The 23613-nt window shown below is 30.7% G+C and overlaps 1 protein-coding gene across 3 annotated transcripts in view; it reads right to left on the reverse strand.

Moving 5' to 3' along the window:
* LOC126887501 (gamma-sarcoglycan) overlaps window positions 1-23613 on the reverse strand; it is a 762843-nt gene that overhangs the window by 601022 nt on the left and 138208 nt on the right. For all 3 annotated transcript variants that reach the window (XM_050655124.1, XM_050655123.1, XM_050655122.1), the window contains exon 2: window positions 22494-22742. In XM_050655124.1, coding sequence (XP_050511081.1) covers window positions 22494-22670 — 177 coding nt within the window. In that variant the 5' untranslated portion in view covers window positions 22671-22742. The remainder of the gene's footprint in view (window positions 1-22493; window positions 22743-23613) is intronic.

The following is a 23613-nucleotide window of genomic DNA, read 5'->3' on the forward strand; positions in this document are numbered from 1 at the left end:
ATCTAGTAACAAATCTGCCAAATTTCACATTTATAACTTAAATAAGAAGCATGTTATTTAAAAAAAAATAGCTGTAATATTGGAAACCAGAATCTTTAACCGCGATTTCCCAACAATCTGCTATTTTGAATTGTGCCTCTATATTACTGAGGGTGCGATACATTCATCACCTGCTGCCCGCTTTTCTAGATAAAATTCCAAAACAATTCTGCAATTCCAACAGAATGCTTTGGATTTAATTCCCAAATTGAATTAACTAAGGAACATTAGGAACAATACAGAACTTACAGGGAATCCCCCTGTCTTATCCCATTGCCAGCTTCAATTGGGTCAGTGAGTTCATCTTCTACGTTTACTTGCATTGTGTTGTTCTGGTAGATGTTTTCGATCGTTTTAGTTATTCTTAGAGGTACCTCTCTTGAGTATAACAAATGGATAACGTTCTTTAATTTTACCCTGTCAAATGCTCTCTTAGGATCCACGAAACATAAATATGCCCGTTTGTTGAATTCTAATGATTTTTCTTGAACTTGCCTCATTATAAATATTGAGTCGGTGCATGATCTTCCCGACTTAATACCTTGTTGTTCTTCTACTAATGTTATAATGGCATTCCGTTATTTACAATACAATAAAAAAGGGGCAAATAAACTGGTATGAGCATCTGATGAGGATGCCCATATCAACCCAACAGAACTACAAGAAAAGCCAATGAAGCAAAGAACATCGTAAAAAAAGATACTACATCGATTTACTTGATATTTTCACAGTAAGTAGGCAATAGCTCAAGAAACAAAGTCTACCCTATGCCGATTTGTGCTTTTATCTTGGGGTGGTTCCCACCCCTTCTCGTGGGTGAAAAATGTTTTGGTTAAAATAGCTACGGAATTCGCTAGAGAACCTAATTCTAAGCAAAAACTGTTAGATAATTTTTTTTTAATTCAATACTTTTTGAGTTATTCGTGGTTGAAAATTGGCCATTTTCATTAAAACATAATACCTTTCGAACGGTTTTTTGCGAATACCTTAAAAACTGTGCATCTAACTAAAAAACTATTTAAAACATTTTTGTAGGTTATAAAAAAACAAAGAGACACTTGCCTTCATAAATCTTCTAGTTATAATACAAAAAGAGATGTGGTAGGTGAAAATAGTTTGTTTTTTGGTACATTCTCAAATTGGTGTATTCAACTTGGAATTACAGAGAAACGGTCGATTTTAGGTGTATAATGCCAACAATACCTTTTATAGTGATTAAAAAGACCTTTAAAATGAGCTATAGTAAAAGTCCATTACATTAAAACTAAGCGAGATATTATGCTGCAAACAAAATTGATAACTAATGTATTTTAAGAAAAAATGAGAAGTAATTTTAACCCCCATTCACCAAAATGTAAATGCATCGTTTTTCTTATACAATACCTTTTATTATAGTGTTATTTCTATGTTTAAAAAGTTGAACGGGTTCAAAATGCATGGTTTTTGAAAAAAAAAATAACATCAAATTATAGAGCGCATTTTTAAATTTTCTTAAAAATCTCCCTTTTTTCCATGTAACTCGAAAATGATAAGTGATACGAAAAAAAAGTATCAAACAAAAATGTAGGGTTTTTTCAGACAAAAATTTCCTTATTATTATTCATTACTGTATCTTTTATGATTTTCAAGATACATGGAAAAAAAAGATTTTTAAGAAAATTTAAAAATGCGCTCTATAATTTGATCTTATTTTTTCAAAAACCATGCCTTTTACACCCGTCCAACTTCTTTAACATAGAAAAAACACTATAATAAAAGGTATTTTAAAAGGAAAACGATGCATTTACATTTTGGTGGATGGGGGTGAAAATTACTTCTCATTTTTTCTTAAAATACATTAGTTACCAATTTTGTTTGCAGCATATCTCACTTAGATTTAATGTAATGGACCTTTACTATAGCTCATTTTAAAGGTCTTTTCAATCACTACAAAAGGTATTGGAAGCATTATACACCAAAATCGACCGTTTCTCTGTAATTTCAAGTTGAATACACCAATTTGAGAATGTACCAAAAAACAAACTATTTTCACCTACCACAACTCTTTTTGTGTTATAACTAGAAGATTTATGAAGGCAAGTGTCTATTTGTTTTTTTTTATAACCTACAAAAATGTTTAATATAGTTTTTTAGTTGGATGCATAGTTTTTAAGGTATTCGCAAAAAACCGTTCGAAAAGGTATTATGTTTCAATGAAAATGGCCAATTTTCAACCACGAATAACTCAAAAAGTATCGAGTTTTCAAAAAAAAAGTATCGAACAGTTTTTGCTTAGAATTAGGTTCTCTAGCGAATTCCGTGGTAATTTTAACCAAAAAACTTTCCACCCCTGAGAAGGGGTGGGAACCACCCCCAAGATAACAGCACACATCGGCATAGGGCAGATTTTGAATTAGGAGATAAATAGAGACTAGGCCCAAAATTTCATTAAAATCCATGCAGTAGGATGGAATTTGGAGTTATTATCCTATCCTTGCTCCCATTGACTGCCCTAATGGTGAAGGCGGGAAAAGCTAAACAAAAATCACTTGAGGAATTGAAAATAATAGCAGGGAATAGAAAAGAATGGAATAGATGAGTAAATGGAAATTAAAATAGCTAGCCCAAATCGGGCACCCTAAGAGGGTAAAAGGAAGGGGAGAGAGAAAGAAAAAAATTGTATTGAAGGTTACAATATTAATATTTTATCATTGTAATTTATAATTATATATTCTGTATAATTTAATTTAACACAGGTATCGTAGATATTCAATAACGACATATTAAATGATCTCAATAATTGTAAATAATGTTGTATTTATTGTACATTGTCATAATAATTAAAAATACATACAGAGGTACTCGTAAATCGACCTCATTTTTTTTTATAAAAAAATGCCAAATTCAGAAAATATTGTTTTTTGCCTATAGCGTTTTTAGTATCATATTTACAGCAAAAGTTGTTTTACAAAACTTGTGTATCATAAAAAACGATTATTTTGAATTTTTACAAGTTAAAATCCATAAAGAATTAACCGAGATAATTGCAAAAATCCACGTTTTTTGCACTATTTTGTAAATGTTAATAACTTTTACCAAATAGGTCGTAAGGAACTTATTATACCTTGGTCATGAGGAAATTAAGTTCCTTTATTAGTGTACAAAATTTCAAGAAGATCTGTCTGTCAGTTTACGAGTTATGTTAAATGTTTTTCCCAGACATCGAATGTTTAAACAATCATTGTTGCCCTAGGAGTATTTTCAGAGCTTTTTGGCAAAGTGCAATGAGTTGATAAAGACTAAAAGTACTAAGAAAGTTGAAAAAGAATATATTTGTTTCTAAATTGTCGTTGAACAGGTCGATAGAAAAATGGTGAGTTTTTTCATTATAAACAATTACAAAATCTTTGTTATTTTTTCTGATAAGTAATTATAATTGGTTGTATCAAAAATCTGGTAAAAAAATATATAATAAAAAATAAAAACAACTTTCTAGGACCAATAATAGCCAAGTTATACTTTTTTTTAATCACATCTCGATTGTTTATAAATATTAAGAGTTGAAATTTTTACAGAGTGATAATAGATATCTACATTTTATATTGCAATTGATAAGTACGGAATATCTTCTATTTAAAACGAGTAATAACCCTTTAAAATGACTCACGCTGACTCAGCTGGGACCATGTGATTGGGAAGATTGTCGGAGTCCAGTTCCGCGCGTCGAGATTTTGCTATAGAAAGTTCAATTTGAAGCGCTTGAACCATTTTATAATATCTCAGCTTCCAGAGAACGTAGAGCCTTCATTTTTTTTTAAATTTGGTTAACTCGATGAAAGAATAACAACTAGCACATTTTCATTTTCCGGAAAAATCTGAAAATTCTGGAATATGGACTTTTTTATTCAACATTCATTTACAATGTTAACACTAATATATTTTGAAAAATATTTTCATAAAATATTATAAATTTGTAAATAAATATTAAAATATAATTATAGTGTATATCTATTTATATACAGGGTGGTTCATTTTATTCGCCTCGGTGTTTGTACGGAAAACGACTTGATTTAAAAAATTTCTTCATATACAGGGCAATTAATACTACAATCTAAAAATAATGTGAATTGTACAGGGTGCTACAGAATAGAGTGGTATATCAAAGATATATTTTTTTATTTTATGCAACATCCTACAACTGATGAAATTTTTAAATTGCCCTTGAAAAATAAGCTAGACTATACCTAAGTACAGGGTATTTTGATTTATTTAAATTTTTACAAAAATATAAAATTTTAGACAAAAATAAATACTTACAAATCTAAGAGTCAAGTACATTCAAATGGGAAATAAGCCACAATTTTACCTAAAAATGATTTTATTAACGTTTCGACGCCCAAGTCGGGTGTCGTTGTCAAAATACAAAATAATACTGATTAGTATTATTTTGTATTTTGACAACGACACCCGACTAATAATACTGATTAGTATTATTTTGTATTTTGACAACGACACCCGACTTGGGCGTCGAAACGTTAATAAAATCATTTTTAGGTAAAATTGTGGCTTATTTCCCATTTGAATGTACTTGATTATAAAAATGCCACAAGAAAATAGCTTCAGAACAAAATCTAAGAGTCGGTGACAAATTTTTTCTTAGATCTTCATAATAGACTATTCAGCATTTTTAAACAGATGTTTATTGTAACAAAATATATGATTACTTAATAGTACATTTTTAGATTTAAAAACTAATTGAAAACAAAATCCTTTTCAAATTGAAAAAAAAAAATGTGTGTATAGATTATAATTATTGATCTTCGTTAATTCTACACAGTTTATGTACAGGTTCATTAATTTCTTATTTATTCAACAGTATCCCTAATTTTTTGAAACAAATCTTCTTCCACTTTCGTCATCTTTATTAACTGTCAAAAGGTTGTAGCATCTTTTTTCGCCAGTGTCATCTTTGCAATTTATGCAAAGCTCGGTACAATTGATTTATTTCAAGAAATTATGGACAATGTGGAAGAAATTATTCAACCTGTACAAAAACTGTGTAGAATTAACGAAGATGAATAATTATAATCTACGCATAATTTTTTTTTAATTTGAGAACGTTTTTGTTTTTAACTAATTTTTAAATCTAAAAATGTACGATTAAGTAATTATAAATTTTGTTACAATAAACATCTGTTTAAATATGCTGAATAGTTAGTCTAAGAGCTAGTGAACCTTTTGACTAACGGTCGTCCTGTAAGGCTAAAAATTTGTAGAGTGATAATTCATAGCACACCAAAGCTAAAAACCATGACCTGGCAGGCCTCAGCGGTGCACGTGTATCTACCAGGTGAATCGAAAAGTGCAAATTTAGGGGGTAAAATAAACTTTCTCCTGTAAGGTTTAAATTTAAGTATGTGTTTGAGTAAGTCATTTAGAAGAAATGTGTACAATGACAGGCGATTCTGAAGAGCATAAGACCTTGCCGGGCGAGGGGAAAGATTAGGGGTTTTTATTAAAATTATTCTTTTTGCATCGAACAAATTTTTTTTAGGCTTTTTGAATCATTCCAAACAGAAAAGGTCCTTAGTTATTTTTCTCTTAAGTTAATAGTTTTTGTTATATAAGCGATTGAAAATTTTGAAAATTGCGAAATCGGCCATTTTTAACCCAAATCGGACATTTATCTAAAAATTTCAATATTGGCAAGGTACGCAGATATTCCTTAAACATTGATTGATGAAATCCCGAAGAGTTTTTTGCAATAAAATAACGAAAACCGCTTTGTTTTTTTAATTGCTAATCAAGCGGGCGCTACACTGTAGTATAATTGAGGACGTTTGAGCTTGCATAAATTCATTATCTCGAGAATGGGCAAATTTGAAGAGAAATCCTCAGACAGGTCGATTTTTATTTTTGAATTAGGACTTTTTGGTATATATATAATACTAGTGACGTCATCCATCTGGGCGTGATGACGTAATCGATTATTTTTTTAAATAAGAGTAGGTGTTGTGTGATAGCTCATTTGAAAGGTTATTTAATTCTCTATTCAGTAATATAAACATTAACATAATTATTTATACAGGGTGTACAAAAAAAATGTTTTCTTCTATTTGTCAAATTTAATCAAAGTTAATTTAATAAAAAAAATTTTTTTGTACACCCTGTATAAATAATTATGTTATTGTTTATATTAGTGAATAGAGAATTAAATAACCTTTCAAATGAGCTATCACACAACCCCTACTCTCATTTAAAAAAATCATCGATTACGTCATCACGCTCAGATGGATGACGTCACTAGTATTATATATATGCCAAAAAGTCCTAATTTAAAAATAAAAATCGACCTGTCTGAAGATTGCTCTTGAAATTTGCCAATTCTCGAGATAATGAATTTATGCCAACTCAAACGTCCTCACTTATACTACAGTGAAGCGTCCGCTTGATTAGCAATTAAAAAACAAAGGGGTTTCCGATATTGTATTGCAAAAAACTCTTTGGGATTTCATCAATCAATGTTTAAAGAATATCTACCTACCTTGGCAACTTTGAGATTTTTAGATAAATATCCGATTTGGGGTTAAAAATGGTCGATTTCGCAATTTTCAAAATTTTCAATCGCTTATATAACAAAAACTATTAACTTAAGAGAAAAATCACCAAAGACCTTTTCTGTTTGGAATGATTCAAAAAACTTAAAAAAAATTTGTTCGATGCAAAAAAAATAAATTTAGGAAAAACCCCTAATCTTTCCCCTCGCCTGGCAAGGTCTTATGCTCTTCAGAATCGCCTGTCATTTTACACATTTCTTTTAAATGACTTACTCAAACACATACTTAAATTTAAACCTTACAGGAGAAAGTTTATTTTACCCCCTAAATTTGCACTTTTCGATTCACCTGGTAGATACACGTGCACCGCTGAGGCCTGCCAGGTCATGGTTTTTAGCTTTGGTGTGCTATGAATTATCACTCTACAAATTTCTAGCCTTACAGGACGACCGTTAGTCAAAAGGTTCACTAGCTCTTAGACTAGAAGATACAAGAAAAAAATTGTCACTGATTCTTGGATTTGTAAATATTTATTTTTTTTTTCTCAATCTTTACATTTTTCTAAAAATTGAAATAAATCAAATCACCCTGTACTTAGGTATAGTCTAGCTTATTTTTTAAGGGCAATTTAAAAATTTCATCAGATATAGGGTGTTCCATAAAAAAATATATCTTTGATATACCACTCTTTTTTGAAGTACCCTGTATAATTCACATTATGTTTAGATTGCAGTGTTAATAGCCCGGTATATTTCTATGAAGAATTTTTTTTAAATCAAGTAGTTTTCCGTACAGACACCGAGGCGAATAAACTGAACCACCCTGTATATAAAAAGGTATATACTATAATTTTATTTTAATATTTATTCACAAATTTATAATATTTCATGACAATATTGATGAAGTTATATGTGTTAACGTTGTAAATGCATGTTGAATAAGAAAGTGCATTTTCCAGAATTTTCCGATTTTTCCGGTAAATGAAAATTAGCTAGTTGCTATTCATTCGTCGAGTTATTTCAATTAAAAAAAATGAAGGCTCTACGTTCTCTGGAAGCTGAGATATTGTAAAATTTTTCAAGCGCTCCAAATTGAACTTTCTATAGTAAAATCTCGACGCGCGAAACTGGACTCCGACAATCTTCCCCATCACAAGGTCCCAGCTCAGTCAGCGTGTGTAACTTCACTTTAAATGGTTATTACTCATTTTAAATAGAAGATATTCCGTACTTATCAAGTGAAATATAAAATGTAGATATTTATTATCATTCTGTAAAAATTTAAACTCTTAATATTTATAAACAATAAAGATGTGATTTAAAAAAAAAAGTATAACTTAAGTTAGTTTTTCTTTTTTAATGTGTGTTTTTTAGCAGCTTTTTGATACAATTAATTATAATTATTTATTAGAAAAAATAACAAAAATATTCTACTTGTTTTTAAGGAAAAAACTCACTATTTTTTAGCGACTTGTTTAACAACATTTAAAAAACAAATATATTCTTTTTTTTTAACTTTCTTAGTACCTTGAGTCTTTACGAACTCATTGCACTTTGCCAAAAAGCTCTGAAAATACTCCTAGGGCAACAATGTTTGTTTAAACATTCGATGTCTGGGAAAAACATTTAACATAACTCGTAAACTAACAAATAGATCTTCTTAAAATTTTGTAAACTAATAAAGGCACTTAATTGCCTCGTGATCAAGGTACAATAATTTCCTTAGGGCCCTTTTGGTAAAAGTTATTAACAGTTACAAAATAGTGCAAAAAACGTGGTTTTTTGTAATTATCTCGGTTAATCCTTTATGTATTTTAACTTATAAAAATTCAAATTAATCGTTTTTTTCATAATACACAACTTTCGTAAAACAACTTTTGCTGTAAATATGGTACTAAAAATGCCATAGGCAAAAAACCATATTTTCTGATTTTGGCATTTTTTTATAAAAAAATGAGGTCGATTTACGAGTACCTCTGTATTTTTAATTAACTATATCCATCCTACCATTTAGCACCTTAAAATATCTGTATTGATTTTTACCCTGAAATCGCTCATATTTATTTTTCTCCCCTGGTCTACATAAAATTTGGTAGGATTGGATATAGTCCGGGAACCGAAGCTTTTCACCTAGCAATTTTTACAGAATAGATCGATTTGCTTGAAAATTTGAGAATAAGTAGTGGATAGTCTAAGGATCAAAATCTATATGATGCCGAAAAGCACTTTTACCATAGGGTGGTTGCTACCACCCTGGTAAGGAGGTAAAGCTACCTGAGGAAATGAAAAGCCGTAACATTATTAAATAAAATGATGTTGGATAATCGAGTACAAATATAAAAATAAATAAGCAAAATCATTGGCTAATACTCGTAAAGTGAATGTGAATTTAGTTGGAAATATATAAAATGATGAAGGGTCATCATTTCATACATTTCTGTGCAACTATATACACCGGTGTTTCGGCCTATTTGGGCTTCGTCAGTATAGTGTAGCAAGTTAAAAAAGTTGTTTGTTAACTTGTAAAAGGATTACTACAGGAGCAAGGTTACCAATTTTGGTCAGGTTGTTAGAAGACCCGCAGTCGCAAGGCTACAACTAACATTGCCAAGGAGGTAAAGCTACCTGAGGAAATGAAAAGCCATAACATTATTAAATAAAATGATGTTGGATAATCGAGTACAAATATAAAAATAAATAAGCAAAATCATTGGCTAATACTCGTAAAATGAATGTGAATTTAGTTGGAAATATATAAAATGATGAAGGGTCATCATTCCATACATTTCTGTGCAACTATATACACCGGTGTTTCGGCCTATTTGGGCTTCGTCAGTATAGTGTAGCAAGTTAAAAAAGTTGTTTGTTAACTTGTAAAAGGATTACTACAGGAGCAAGGTTACCAATTTTGGTCAGGTTGTTAGAAGACCCGCAGTCGCAATGATGATGGCCCTTCATCATTTTATATATTTCCAACTAAATTCACATTCACTTTACGAGTATTAGCCAATGATTTTGCTTATTTATTTTTATATTTGTACTCGATTATCCAACATCATTTTATTTAATAATGTTATGGCTTTTCATTTCCTCAGGTAGCTTTACCTCCTTGCCAATGTTAGTTGTAACCTTGCGACTGCGGGTCTTCTAACAACCTGACCAAAATTGGTAACCTTGCTCCTGTAGTAATCCTTTTACAAGTTAACAAACAACTTTTTTAACTTGCTACACTATACTGACGAAGCCCAAATAGGCCGAAACACCGGTGTATATAGTTGCACAGAAATGTATGGAATGATGACCCTTCATCATTTTATATATTTCCAACTAAATTCACATTCACTTTACGAGTATTAGCCAATGATTTTGCTTATTTATTTTTATATTTGTACTCGATTATCCAACATCATTTTATTTAATAATGTTATGGCTTTTCATTTCCAATGACTGACTGATTTTCAGCCTTAGTAAATGGATTTAATTACCTTCGTAGGAAAGCAACTTTGATACCCTCTCAGTAACCCCTGTTCTACGTTTCGCTTTACCGACCGCAGTATGTTTCTCTACACAATCACAGTAATCAACTGTAAAAAATCTAGCTTTAGTAAATTCAAATAGATTTTTCAGCGCTGCCTCTTGGACTATTATGTGTAGGTACTTAATTATTGAAAATGTTCCCCGCATATACAAATTTAATGTATGTAAAAAATACCTTTTGCTATTAACAATCACACATGTTTTCTCATTTTTATCTAAACACGCATTTAATTTGTATTGTACCTTTGATGGTTAGATAAACAAAACACCACTCTATTGAATTGGTTTTACAAAAAAGAGTTTTTCATTTGCTTAACTGATATCCCGTATGTGTATGTCCACTAGAAAATATACGATGAAAGAATATTAGAAATAAAGTTACCCTTTTGTGTGTATTCATATAATCAAATCGTATTTTGGAACAATAGTAAAACGGTTCATTCAGTAAATTAACCAAACATTTTAGACCAATAAAAAGATATATTAAAATATACAGTTAAATTTAGTCTCTAGCTAAAATTACTATTAGTATCTATTTAAAATTATTACTCTGTTCAATTTACTAGTCCTGGCTCAGAAATGCTACGAGAAAGATATATTTATGTGCTATACTTCAAAAAAGCATTTGATAGAGACACGACATTGAACGACATCTACATTGAAAATGTAGAGATTTTATAAAAAACAGAACTACAACAAAATATGTATATTGGAGATGATTTGCATAAAAGATCAAAATCGTATCAGTAACAAAACCGATATCAATGATCTCTCCAATATGCGGGTGTTCCGAAATGATTTGTCATAAATTATACCACACATTCTGGAGTCAAAAATAGTTCGATTGAACCTAACTTACTTTAGTACAAATGTGCTCATAAAAAAATTACACCCCTTTGAAGTTGCAAAATGAAAATCGATTTTTTTCAATATATCGAAAACTATTAGAGATTTTTTATTGAAAATGAACATGTATCATTCTTATGAGAGGAACATCCTAAAACAAAATTATAGTGAAATGTGTCTACCACATAAAAATTTTATGGGGGTTTTATTATTGTGGTACCATTAGTTAAACACAACGTTTTTAAAACTTTTTTTCCTGTTAATATTTTTTCGATATGCAAGTTTTTATAGAGATGCGGCTTCTCTTTTAATATATTTACATATAAATTTTATAGGAGATTTTTTGTTCCTTTAAACCCCCCAAATGTTTTTGGACGTTCCAATTAAACTATTATTGTGGTACCATTAGTTAAACACAGTGTTTTAAATTTTTTTTGCCTCTTTTAAGTATTTTTTTGATAAGTCACGTTTTTACCGTGATGCGGCTTCTTTTTCAAAATATATCTAAAAATATAAATTATAAATACATGTTCAGATTATTAACAGGTCTCTATAATCGTACTTAACCATATACAAATATGTGGTGGATTCGACAAATATTCAAAATATCTCGATAAACATTAGCTTATCGAAAAAGTCCTAAGAGGCAAAAATGTTTTAAAAACAGTGTGTTTAACTAATGGTACCACACTAATAATTAAATTGGAACGTACACAAAAATTTGGGGAGGGGCTTTAAGGGAACAAAATCCCCATACATTACACAAATTTCACTTTAATTTTTATTTAAGATGCTGCTGCCATAATTTTCGAGTTTTTTCATAATCGAGTTTTCGATATATGAAAAAAAAATATTTTCATTTTGTAACTTCAAAGGGCTGTAACTTTTTTTGTGCGCACTATTGTAAATAGGTAGGTGAGGTTCAATCAACCTATTTTTGACCCCAGAATCTGTGGTATAATTATGACCAATCTTTTCGGGACCCTGTAAATCTTTTCCCTGTAAATCACAACTTAATAAATTGACTTTGTTTTTTGAATGTGCCATCGGCAGATACTTTTAATACGACCCTTAACCAGTCGTAGATTGTTATGCATCTACCTTGTGTGTTAGGGTCAGATATCAAGTGCGTTTATATAACTATTAAAGTGTATATTAAAAATGGCAAATAACCTAAACGTTTAAAGGTATAGGCGCAAAATGTCGCCTGTCAAAGTGTTCAATGTGTTTTAAATGTATTCATTTTTTTGGAATCTCGAAAAAACTAATAAATATTTTTGACAAAATTTAAACGCAGAATGAAAGATTAGATTAGTACTGAGGGCTGAAAGTTCCTAAGAACTTTTATAATGATTATTTTAATAAGTTACAGGGGTGAAAGAAAAACAGAGAAAATTTAGTGTGACATTTAATTTCAAATATCTCATTCAAAAGAAACTTTTTGGTTATTATAAGAGACTTTCGGCCCTCAGTAATAATGCAGTCTTTCATTCCGCGTTTAAATTGTTCAAAAATACTTTTAGTTTTCTCAGGATTCAAATAAAATGAATAGATTTCAATTGCATTGAACATTTTGACATACGATATTTTGCGCCTATGCCCTTAAGCAATAATATAATTTTTTATTTATTACAGGCCGACAAACCCAGGAATTAAAAAAGTTTATTTTTTTATAAGGGATATAAAATTAAGTAATCGGTCAATTAAAACCTTTATTTATCTACGTCGACTACATGAACACAAGAGGGTTTATAATAGCATAATATTTGCAATCGAGATCAATACAACCTTGACGTCTAAAATTAGTAATAAACGATTAAACCCTTTGTGCTGGCAAAATTAATAAAAGCACTCTTGCATTAATTTTATGTTATAAATTTAAAATTTTAACGATTTACATTTGCGGTATAATAGTGTGAATAACAAATTAAACGTAGGTATCAACAGAAGGGATGAAACCCCTTCAAAAAATCGATGGTAACACACTATGGAACAGAGGTAGATGTACAGATATACGACGGATATGCAAGGTTGAGAATTGAGAACAGTAATAAATGGGTAAGAAACAGAAAAGTAGAATGGAGCGACCACATTAGCCGAATGACAAAAAATTGGAACAAAATGATTTTACTGGAGGTACCTACATTGAAAAACCAACAGAGTCATGATGTCTACACAAAAAGAAGTTAACTAAAGGCGGGGTGACACGATCCAAGTTGCATCCAAGTGTACTTAATCCAAGTCAACTTGGACGCCAAATAAAATAACAAATAACCATTGCAAAGATGACGAAAGTAATTATGGAGGGCATTCAAGTGGTTGCTGACTGATGATATGTTAATACATGATCTTGAGATCCAGAAAAAAGAAATAAGAAAGCAAAAAAGGAAAATTTGGATTCTTAATTGGATCCTTTGATAAGTGAAGTAGTAAAAATGAACATTAAGATACATATTAAAACCATTTAGAAATAACTAGCGAATAATGACGTGTCTTAGGCACCAGGTACACCAGTGTCTGTTCTGATGGGGTATTCGTATTCAGCAAAGCTAAAAACGTATGATTAATCCATTTGAGTCAATGTAGTACCAAAGACACTCGAAACTCCAGAAGATGACGTCCCTTGTAGTAATCCTTGGCATCAGGTGCACCAGGGGTCGGTTCTGATGGAATATTCGTATTTAGCGACCTCAAAAACCTTTCAGTAATCCATTTATATCAATTAAATGCCGAATACCTTCGAAACTCCAGAAGATGACGTCTCTTGCCGTGACGTTGGGCATCGGATGATCCGGGGTGTCAGTTCTGATGGCGTAATCGTATTCGGTGACCCCAAAAACCTCCCAAATAATAAATTTTGCTCCTTAGTATACTGATTTTGACTTTATTTTTATGTTTATGCAATTTTGGATGAATTTTATGCACTTTACGGTGCAATTATGCATTTCCACTAATTTTTGAATAGTAGAATTTTTTCCTGGCGTCATCCTGAACATAATGCAAAAAACTGCAAGTCTCTAGGTGCTTTATTCTATATTCTTCTAGATATATATTCTTCTATATTCCTCTATTCTTCTTCTACGTATATCCCGTTTTATATTTTTCGATGCCACGCCATTGTAACTATACTTTGACGCTACTTGGAAGAAAGTTGGGCACCGTCCTAATGTCGACTTGGATGTAACTTGGATAGAACCTAGAACCTGTTCATATAAATATACTTGGACAAGGGTGGTGACACGATCAAAGGAGCTTCCACACGTTGCGCGCGCAGCGTCCTAGTAGACTAGGAGGGTGGACTTGTATTGGATGAAGATGAAGAACACTTGAAACGTGTCAACCAGCTCATACGATCAAAGTAGCATCCAAGTATTGCGCGCGCTGCATCCAAGTGGACTTGGACTAAGTACACTTGGATGCAACTTGGATCGTGTCAACCCGCCTTAATGTCTGAATATTTATAAAGTCGGTTCCGTTTCCTCTTTACAGTTGTTATTGTTAATAAGTAATTGATTATCCGGTTTTTACTGTTTTTGTGGGAATATTCAAATGTCTCGATAATGAGTTTTTAATGATCAAAGACTTATAAAGTTTTCAGCTGATATTTACAACACTGATGTACTGCACAATTGTAAAATTTTTTAAAAGTTAATTATTTAAGTTTAATGTTTGTTTATAGTCCATTCTTTCACGGTTTTTGCTCTAAATTTTAAAGAACCGCTTGGATTGACATGAGATTGGACATACGTATAGCTTACATGTCAAAGAAAAAAAGTGATATTGTGCCGATGTGTGCTTTTGCCCTGGGGTGACTTTCACCCCCTATTGGGGGTGAAAAAATATATGTCCAAAGTAAGTCCGGAAATGGGTAAACTGATTAATTTTAAGTAACTTTTGTTCTATAGAGCTTTTTCGCCAAGTCAACACTTTTCGAGTTATTTGCGAGTGAATATGTTCATTTTTCAACAAAATAACCACATTTTTAGACGGTTTTTCGCAAATAACTCAAAAAGTAAGTATTTTGTCGAAAAAAATGTCCTTAGCAAAAATATAGCTTATAAAAAAGTAAAAAAAAATGGTGTACGCGTTAGGTCTCTGGATCTCGTAGAACCAGAGTTATAGCCAATGAAATATAGATTCATATTCACTAAATTTCAATTAGAATATTTCGACGTGAAATATCCAAAAAAATTAAGCACTTTTTCGAGAAAACCCATTATAACTTTTTTAAAGTGTTTTAAAAAAGCTTTATTTCTGTTTTTACAAAAAGTTTCTAGCATTAAATTTGAACAAGTTACGCTCAAAATAAAGTTGGTCCCTTTTGTTTTTGCAAAAAAAAAATCGGGAAGACCACCCCCTAATTAGCAACTTAAATGAAATTAATCGTTACCGCTCCACAAATTATTTTACTTATGTTGTGTTTATATGATCTCTAAGTTTCATCGGTTCAAAGTGCTTATTTTTGAAAAAATTTGGTTTTAAAGTAAAATTTAAATTTTAAAAAATATGTTTTTTTCAAAATAACTTAAAAAGGGTTAGAGATCAAAAATCTCGAAAAACAAAAAAAAGTCAGATTTACTTTTCTGCATATCATGTATTCTTTTGTTTTTCTGTTAGACAAAAATTGATTAAGATTTGGTGTTTCTAAATTTGCATACATTCGTTATCAGTGACTCGTTCAACCCCTTTTAACTACAGCCCTTTCAATAATAAGGACTTTGAACCGATGAAACTTACAGATCATATAAACAATATATACACGAGTCAAGAAACTTGTGAAGTCGTAACGATTAAGTTCATTTAAGATACTAATTAGGGGGTGATTTTCTTGATTTTTTTACCAAAACCAAAAGGGCCTAACTTTATTTTGAGCGTAACTTGTTTAATTTTGATGCTAGAAATTTTTTTTATAAAACAAAAATGAAGCTTTTTTAAACACTTTAAATAAGTTGTAATGAGTTTTCCCCGAAATGTGGTTCATTTTTGGTTATTTCACGTTAAAGTATTCCATTTGGAATTTGACGAATATGAACTTATTTTTCATTAGCTATAACTCTGCTTCTACTAGGTGTAGAGACGTGATATATACACCATTTTTTAAGAAATTTTACAGGCTATATTTTTGCTAAGAATGTTTTTCAACAAAATACTTACTATTTGAGTTATTTGAGAAAAACCGTCTAAAAGCGTGGTTATTTTGTTGAAAAAATGAACATATTCACTACCAAATAACTCGAAAAGTATTGACTTAGTGAAAAAACTCTATAGAACAAAAGTTACTTAAAATTAGCCAGTTTATCCATTTCCTGACTTTCTTTCGACGAATATTTTTTCACCCCCAAAAGGGGATGAAAGCCACCCCCAGGGCAAAAGTACATATCGGCACAATATCACTTTTTTTCTTTGACTTGTTAACTATGCGTATGCCAAATTTCATGTCAATCCAAGCGGTTCTTTAAAATTTAGAGATTTTGCAATATTTTACCGTTAAAGAACGGACTATTAATAAGATATGGTTGAATGTTCGAATATAGTATTTTTACTACAAAAGCGATATTACGTAGGTCAAAATTTTTGACGTACGAGAACTGTCAAAACATTAGAATGTGACTTTTCACTATTGGGCAATAATGAAAAGTCACATTCTAATGTTTTGACAGTTCTCGTACGTCAAAAATTTTGACCTACGTAATATCGCTTTTGTAGTAAAAATACTATATATGAATTTTACAAATAAAGAGCAGATATGGAACACAGTTATTTGTTAATTCTTGCCCAAGGAGTTTCGCTCTCAGAGCATCTTTAATGACATCTGAAATAAGCCAAAAACGACATTGTAGAGATAGAACAAAGTGGAAAAACTTCGACGGTGTATAATAAAATATTATAATAGCATTGCGATTTATTTTGTCAAAAAAGTAGAAAGACATCCCAAAAGATATCTACGACATTCTGGGATATTTTCCTCCTTTATTGACAAAGTAAGTCTACAACTTTCTATAGAACGGCCTTCGACCGCATCACACACGAAAAATTGATTGAGGTGCTAAAAGAAGTAGGGCTGGGGTTGGACGGACACAGAGGCATAGCTATCATAGGCAATATATACTAAAATCACATAGGATGCGTTAGAATAGACAGTGGAACACCAGTTACATAAATAAACATAGAACTAGGAGTGCGTCAAGGGTGCATTGTATCCACTCTATTATTTAATGTTTATGCCGAACATATTATAATCAGAGCTTCTATTTAAGATCGCCGTGAAGGTGCCAGAGTCAATGGAATTATCATTAACAAAGTAAAATATGCCGATAACACCATAATATTACCGGAAAAAAAAGACCAACTAAAAATATTGAAGAACAGATTATCAGCCGAAAGTCAGAGGCGGGGATTAGACGTTAGCTTCTCTAAAACCAAAATCATGGTATTCCACACGAAACCAAAATGAACAAAATACACCCAATATACAAATAATGATATCACCCTTCGGAGTTCCCAAAGCTTCATATACCTGGGCAGAGAGCTAAGTAATCATCCAGGTGGGTATTATTATCAATTTTTATTATCAATTTTACGAAAAAAAGGTATTCTTAATAAAATGCTCTGGATAGTCAAAAATCTAAAACGCAATCATCAGATATCAAATTTTATCAATTTTATACGAGTTATGTCAAAAATATGAATTTCGTTAAAGAGTAAAGTACCTTTATATCCCAGAATATCAAAAAACGCTATTATGAAAAGTTGTTTGAAATTAGAAATTATGTCTAAATATACAATTATATCATTCTAATCTAAAAAAATTCAATTTTTCTCAAATTACCGATACTCATAATCATTTTATTACAATTATGATAACTATTTTATTATCACTTTTACGAAAAAAAGTTATTCTTCATAAAATGCTCTCCCTGGTCTAAAATCTAAGAGACAACTATCAGATATTAAACTTTTTTAATTTTATACGAGGTATGTAATAAATATGAATTTTTCTTAAAAGTTAAGTGCCTTTATTATTCGCAATATTTTAATTAAAAAGATATAATTGAACACTAAAATAAATTTTTTAATTCCAAACAACTTTTCTTGACAAAAATTTTCGATATCGTGAAATGTAAAGGTAGTTTACTCTTGAGTGAAATTCATATTTTTTGACAAACCTGGTATAAAATTAATTCAATTTGATATTTGATGATTGCATCTTAGATTATATACGATGCAGAGTATTTTATAAAGAATAACTTTTTTTCGTAAAACTGATAATAAAAAAGTTATCAATAGGTTCCAAGTTACGCAGACATGGGTACTGCATAAGAGCTAAAAAAAATTTTTTGCTGAGCATTTATTGTTGTTGAAGCTTATTATTAAATGTATTTTAGGTAAGTTTTACAGAAAAAAGTTTTGATCACTTTGTATAAACATTTTTTTAGCTGGTAATTTTCGGTTTTTTTATTACATTTTCGTTATCTTTCTTAATTTTCTTAAAAAAATAGTGAATTTCATTTCTAAAGTAAAATAATTTAGTGCATTTTAAAGATTACTTCCTAATATTTAAAAGAGCAGTTATAAAACTGTAATAGATCTGTTCAAACTTTAGTAATACCGTCTTAAAATGGTGGTAATCCTATAAAACGACGAAGATTTCAAAAATTACATTATTTGAGACGTCATATTATTTGAATTAAATTTTTGAGATTTTTTTTAATAAAACATCATTTAGTAAGATAAGTGAAAGATAGGGTGTGTAAAATTGAGAGTTTTATAAGAAAAATTTTATTAGTTACACATTTTTAAATCATTTTTAAACAAAGTTCATGTAAGGCTCACTTTCCGCCCACACCGTAATTATGCCCATATATTTTTTTTCTTTCTATTATAACCATAAGATAGCTTAATTATTCTTCTTTCATGTTCAATTTGTAGAATTTCATTTGATCCATTATTTAAAGAATTACATTAAAATAACTCAACCGTGCACTTCACCGCACGTTAGTTTACAGTGCGCCAATGTTTGTGAGAAGGGTGACTTTAGCGTTATAAATAAAAAATTATAGAAGATACAGATTTAATTTTAGAAAATTCTTTATATAGGCTTTTTTTGTAAAATTTTCGGAATGTTTCAATGGTTTTCAGTTTTTTTCTAAAATTTATATTTTCGGAGTTATTTAAAAAAAACATCTAATTTCGTAGTTGATTTGTTTAATAAAAAATAAAATTTAAAAATTTTCACCCATTTTGGTTTATTTTTATAAATATTTATTTACTAATAACAAAATTGTTTTCTATTACTTCCATTTAGGGCGCCTAAGAGTTAAATTGTCAAAATATTGATCTTAGATTTTGTCAAAGAGTACCACTGTTGCCAAAGTTTCGCAGACCTTACGAAAACAGGTATGGTACTATCTCTCGAAGTTATATTGATGATACGCTGTTGTTTGCTTTTAAAAATTCTACATGTTAGATGTCTCGAATTTCCGAAACCTGTTGTCCGATTTGAGTGATTTTTTAGTATGTTATAGCCTTATTGTTTAAGAAAATCGATGTAATAATATTATTGCTAGACAGATAAATGTCATTTTATACCGGGTGTAACAATCATACTGTGTTTTTTCCTTAATGTTCGGAACACCCTGTGGAATATTCTAGCATATAAAATATTAAAATTAAAACCCAATTGTAGTCCTAGACTTTATTAATATTTTTTTAGTTCATTTGCTTACTTCGGATAATAAAAAAGTTAGGTACGTTAACAACTAGCCATGTTTTTCATCCATAAATACTAACTTTTGCGTAGTTTATTAGACAAGCCTAAAGTAGGCAATGAGAAATTACCAATTTAATAGATGTCAAATTGTTAACAGTAAAAAAGTGTCTGGTTCGTTGTGAAAATTTGTAGATTTATTAGTTTCAGTTAGTCCATATTTTTTTTGTTGTTTGGTGGAAATGGAACGCGTTACAAGGATTTGACCCGCGATGAGTGTGTTCAAGCAGTGATCTTACATAGCGAAGGACTTAGCTACCATGCTGTCGGCTCCTTTTATTGGTAACAATTTATTGCAAATTCACGATAATGCAAGACCTCACGTTCACAAACTGTAATCGAATATTTACAACAGGTAAATCTTCGGACTTTGAATTGACCATTGCATAGTCCAGATCTTAACCCGATCGAATATTTGTGCGACATAATTGGCAGAAGACTACGACAGCGTTTGCCACCTCCTAGAACCTACAAGAGGTAGAAATAGTAGCTCTCAAGTTTTGGAAAGATATTGATCAAGACCTAATAGCATCCCTCATTTGTAATATAAAAGTACATATCTCTTTTGTTATCCAACATAAGCAAATTAATCAAAAAACAGAATATTAAGAAAGCCAAAAGCTATGAGTTTTAATTTAAATATTTTATATATGCTAGAATATTCCACAGGGTGTCCAGAACTTTTAGGAAAAAACACAGTATGATTCTTACACCTGGTATAAAATGATACTTACCTGTCTAGCAACAATATAGTCCATTGTTTCACGGTTTTTGCTCTAAATTTTAAAGAACCGCTTGGATTGACATGAAATTTGGCATACGTATAGCTTACACGTCAAAGAAAAAAAGTGATATTGTGCCGATGTGTGCTTTTGCCCTGGGGATGACTTTCACCCCCTCTTGGGGGTGAAAAAATATATGTCCAAAACAAGTCCGGAAATGGGTAAACTGACTAAATTTAAGTAACTTTTGTTCTATAGAGCTTTTTCGCCAAGTCAACACTTTTCGAGTTATTTGCGAGTGAATATGTTCATTTTTCAACAAAATAACCACATTTTTAGACGGTTTTTCGCAAATAATTCAAAAAGTAAGTATTTTGTCGAAAAAAACGTTCTTAGCAAAAATATAGCCTATAAAAAAGTAAAAAAAAAATGATGTACGCGTTAGGTCTCTGGATCTCGTAGAACCAGAGTTATAGCCAATGAAAAATAGATTCATATTCACCAAATTTCAAATAGAATATTCGACGTGAAATATCCAAAAAATTAAGCACTTTTTGGGGGAAACCAATTATAACTTTTTTAAATTATTTGAAAAAAGCTTTATTTTTGTTTGTACAAAAAGTTTCTAGCATTAAATTTAAGCAAGTTACGCTCAAAATAAAGTTGGTCCCTTTTGTTTTTGCAAAAAAAATCGGGAAGACCACCCCATAATTAGCAACTTAAATGAAATTAATCGTTGCCGCTTCACAAATTATTTTACTTATATTGTGTTTATATGATCTGTAAATTTCATCGATTCAAAGTGCTTATTTTTGAAAAAATTTGGTTTCAAAGTAAAATTTTTAAAAATTTAAATTTTGAAAAATATGCTTTTTTTCAAAATAACTTAAAAATTGTTAGAGATACCAAAAATCTTGAGAAACAAAAAAAGTCAGATTTGCTTTTCTGAATATCATGTAAGTATTTTTTTGTTTTTCTGTTAGACAAAAATTGATCAAGATTTGGTGTTTCAAAATTTGCATACATTCGTGATCAGTGACTCGTTCAACCCCTTTTAAGTACAGCCCTTTCAATAATAAGGACTTTGAACCGATGAAACTTACAGATCATATAAACAATATATACACGAGTCAAGAAACTTCTGAAGTCGTTACGATTAAGTTCATTTAAGATACTAATTAGGGGGTGATTTTCTCGATTTTTTTACCAAAACCAAAAGGGACTAACTTTATTTTAAGCGTAACTTGTTTAATTTTGATGCTAGAAATTTTTTTTATAAAACAAAAATGAAGCTTTTTTTAAACACTTTAAATAAGTTGTAATGAGTTTTCCCCGAAATGTCCTTCATTTTTGGTTATTTCACGTTAAAGTATTCCATTTGGAATTTGACGAATATGAACCTATTTTTCGTTAGCTATAACTCTGCTCTATTAAATAAAAAGACGTAATATATACACCATTGTTTAAAAATTTTTATAGGCTATATTTTTGCTAAGAATGCTTTTTCGTCAAAATACTTACTATTTGAGTTATTTGCGAAAAACCGTCTAAAAGCGTGGTTATTTTGTTGAAAAAATGCCAAATATTCACTGCCAAATAACTCGAAAAGTATTGACTTAGTGAAAAAACTCTATAGAACAAAAGTTACTTAAAATTAGCCAGTTTATCCATTTCCTGACTTTATTTGGACGAATATTTTTTACCCCCAAGAGGGGGTGAAAACCACCCCCAGGGCAAAAGCACATATCGGCATAATATCACTTTTTTTCTTTGATTTGTTAGCTATGTGTATGCCAAATTTCATGTCAATCCAAGCGGTCCTTTAAAATTTAGAGGTTTTGCAATATTTTGCCGTTAAGGAATGGACTAATATCATTACATCGATCTTTTTAAATAATAAGGCTATAACATACTGAAAATATCACTCAAATCGGACAACAGGTTTAGGAAATTTGAGACATCTAACATGTCCCGTTTTTAAGGAATTCCGTTAATTGTGTATTAATTAATGTAGATATAACATAAGTTAAGATAATTGGCTATCTACCTGTTTTTGCTGTCTTCTCGTCGCCGTCTCTCTATTGGCCTTCTGATCGTCAGTATCCACGGATGGTAGAGAACTCGTAGGATAAAAAAGGACGTGTTTTTCGCCCGTGGAGGATTGTTGATAAATGCTTTTCGTTTTGCCGGTGCCGTTCAAGAATAAATCCTCATCAGCCGACATTTTATATACACCTAGATACTATATATACAATTGTTTATTTTCGTATCTTCACATAATCTGTCACATCGAGATCTGAAATATGAAACAAGAAATGAGATAGTCGCAGTCATAGTAAAATAATGGTGTGGATGATATCATTTTAAATATTTATTTGGAAATTCTACATTTATAAGTACATTCTTTTGTTTCACCTTAAAGTTGGTAAATGTAACGCTTCTGTCATATGTGAAAAAGTTTTAGAATAATAATAAAATAATAAACATATTTATACTAGGCCTGGAACCCGCGTACCAAAAAAAAGTTTAATAATAGCAAGCGAAAAATTTATTAATAGCTTAACGGTGTCTAGTCGGACAAACTTTGATGTATGGGAACACTGTAACAGGGGAAGTTTTAATTGTGGAACGTGATTTTAATTGTGAAACAAGTGACATCCTGACAAGTTTATGATTGTGAAAACTGGCAGGTTGTTTTTAAGTTTATTCAATAGCAAAATTTATATTATATATGAAAGAATGTTTGTCCGACCAATACAATCTGACAAATACAAATACAATGTATATTGGGCATTTTAATCCGACCCGTAGAACATCTCAAATGACAGGAATTATGACTGGTGATATATAGCAGTCTAATTTTTGCATGAGAGTTTAATGGAAGGGTAAAAAATCAATAGGAAATTCTGTCCGACAAAATACATGGGACCTTTTCGTAGTGTGACGTACGGAACCTATTACCTGTTCCACAATTGAAACTTCTTCTTCTACGGCACTACAGCCCAAGTTGAGCCTTGGCCTCCTTTATTTTTTGCTTCCACCCTTGCTTGTCTGTGGCTGCTCTTCTCCATACACGGACTCCTAAAAGGGCTTATGCGTCGCTGTTTACTGTGTCTTCCCAGCGCTTTCTTGACTTTCCAACCGGTCTCTTTCCCTGCATTCTAGCA

This window comes from Diabrotica virgifera, chromosome 6 (genome assembly GCF_917563875.1).
Source record: "Diabrotica virgifera virgifera chromosome 6, PGI_DIABVI_V3a".
Taxonomy (NCBI): domain Eukaryota; kingdom Metazoa; phylum Arthropoda; class Insecta; order Coleoptera; family Chrysomelidae; genus Diabrotica; species Diabrotica virgifera.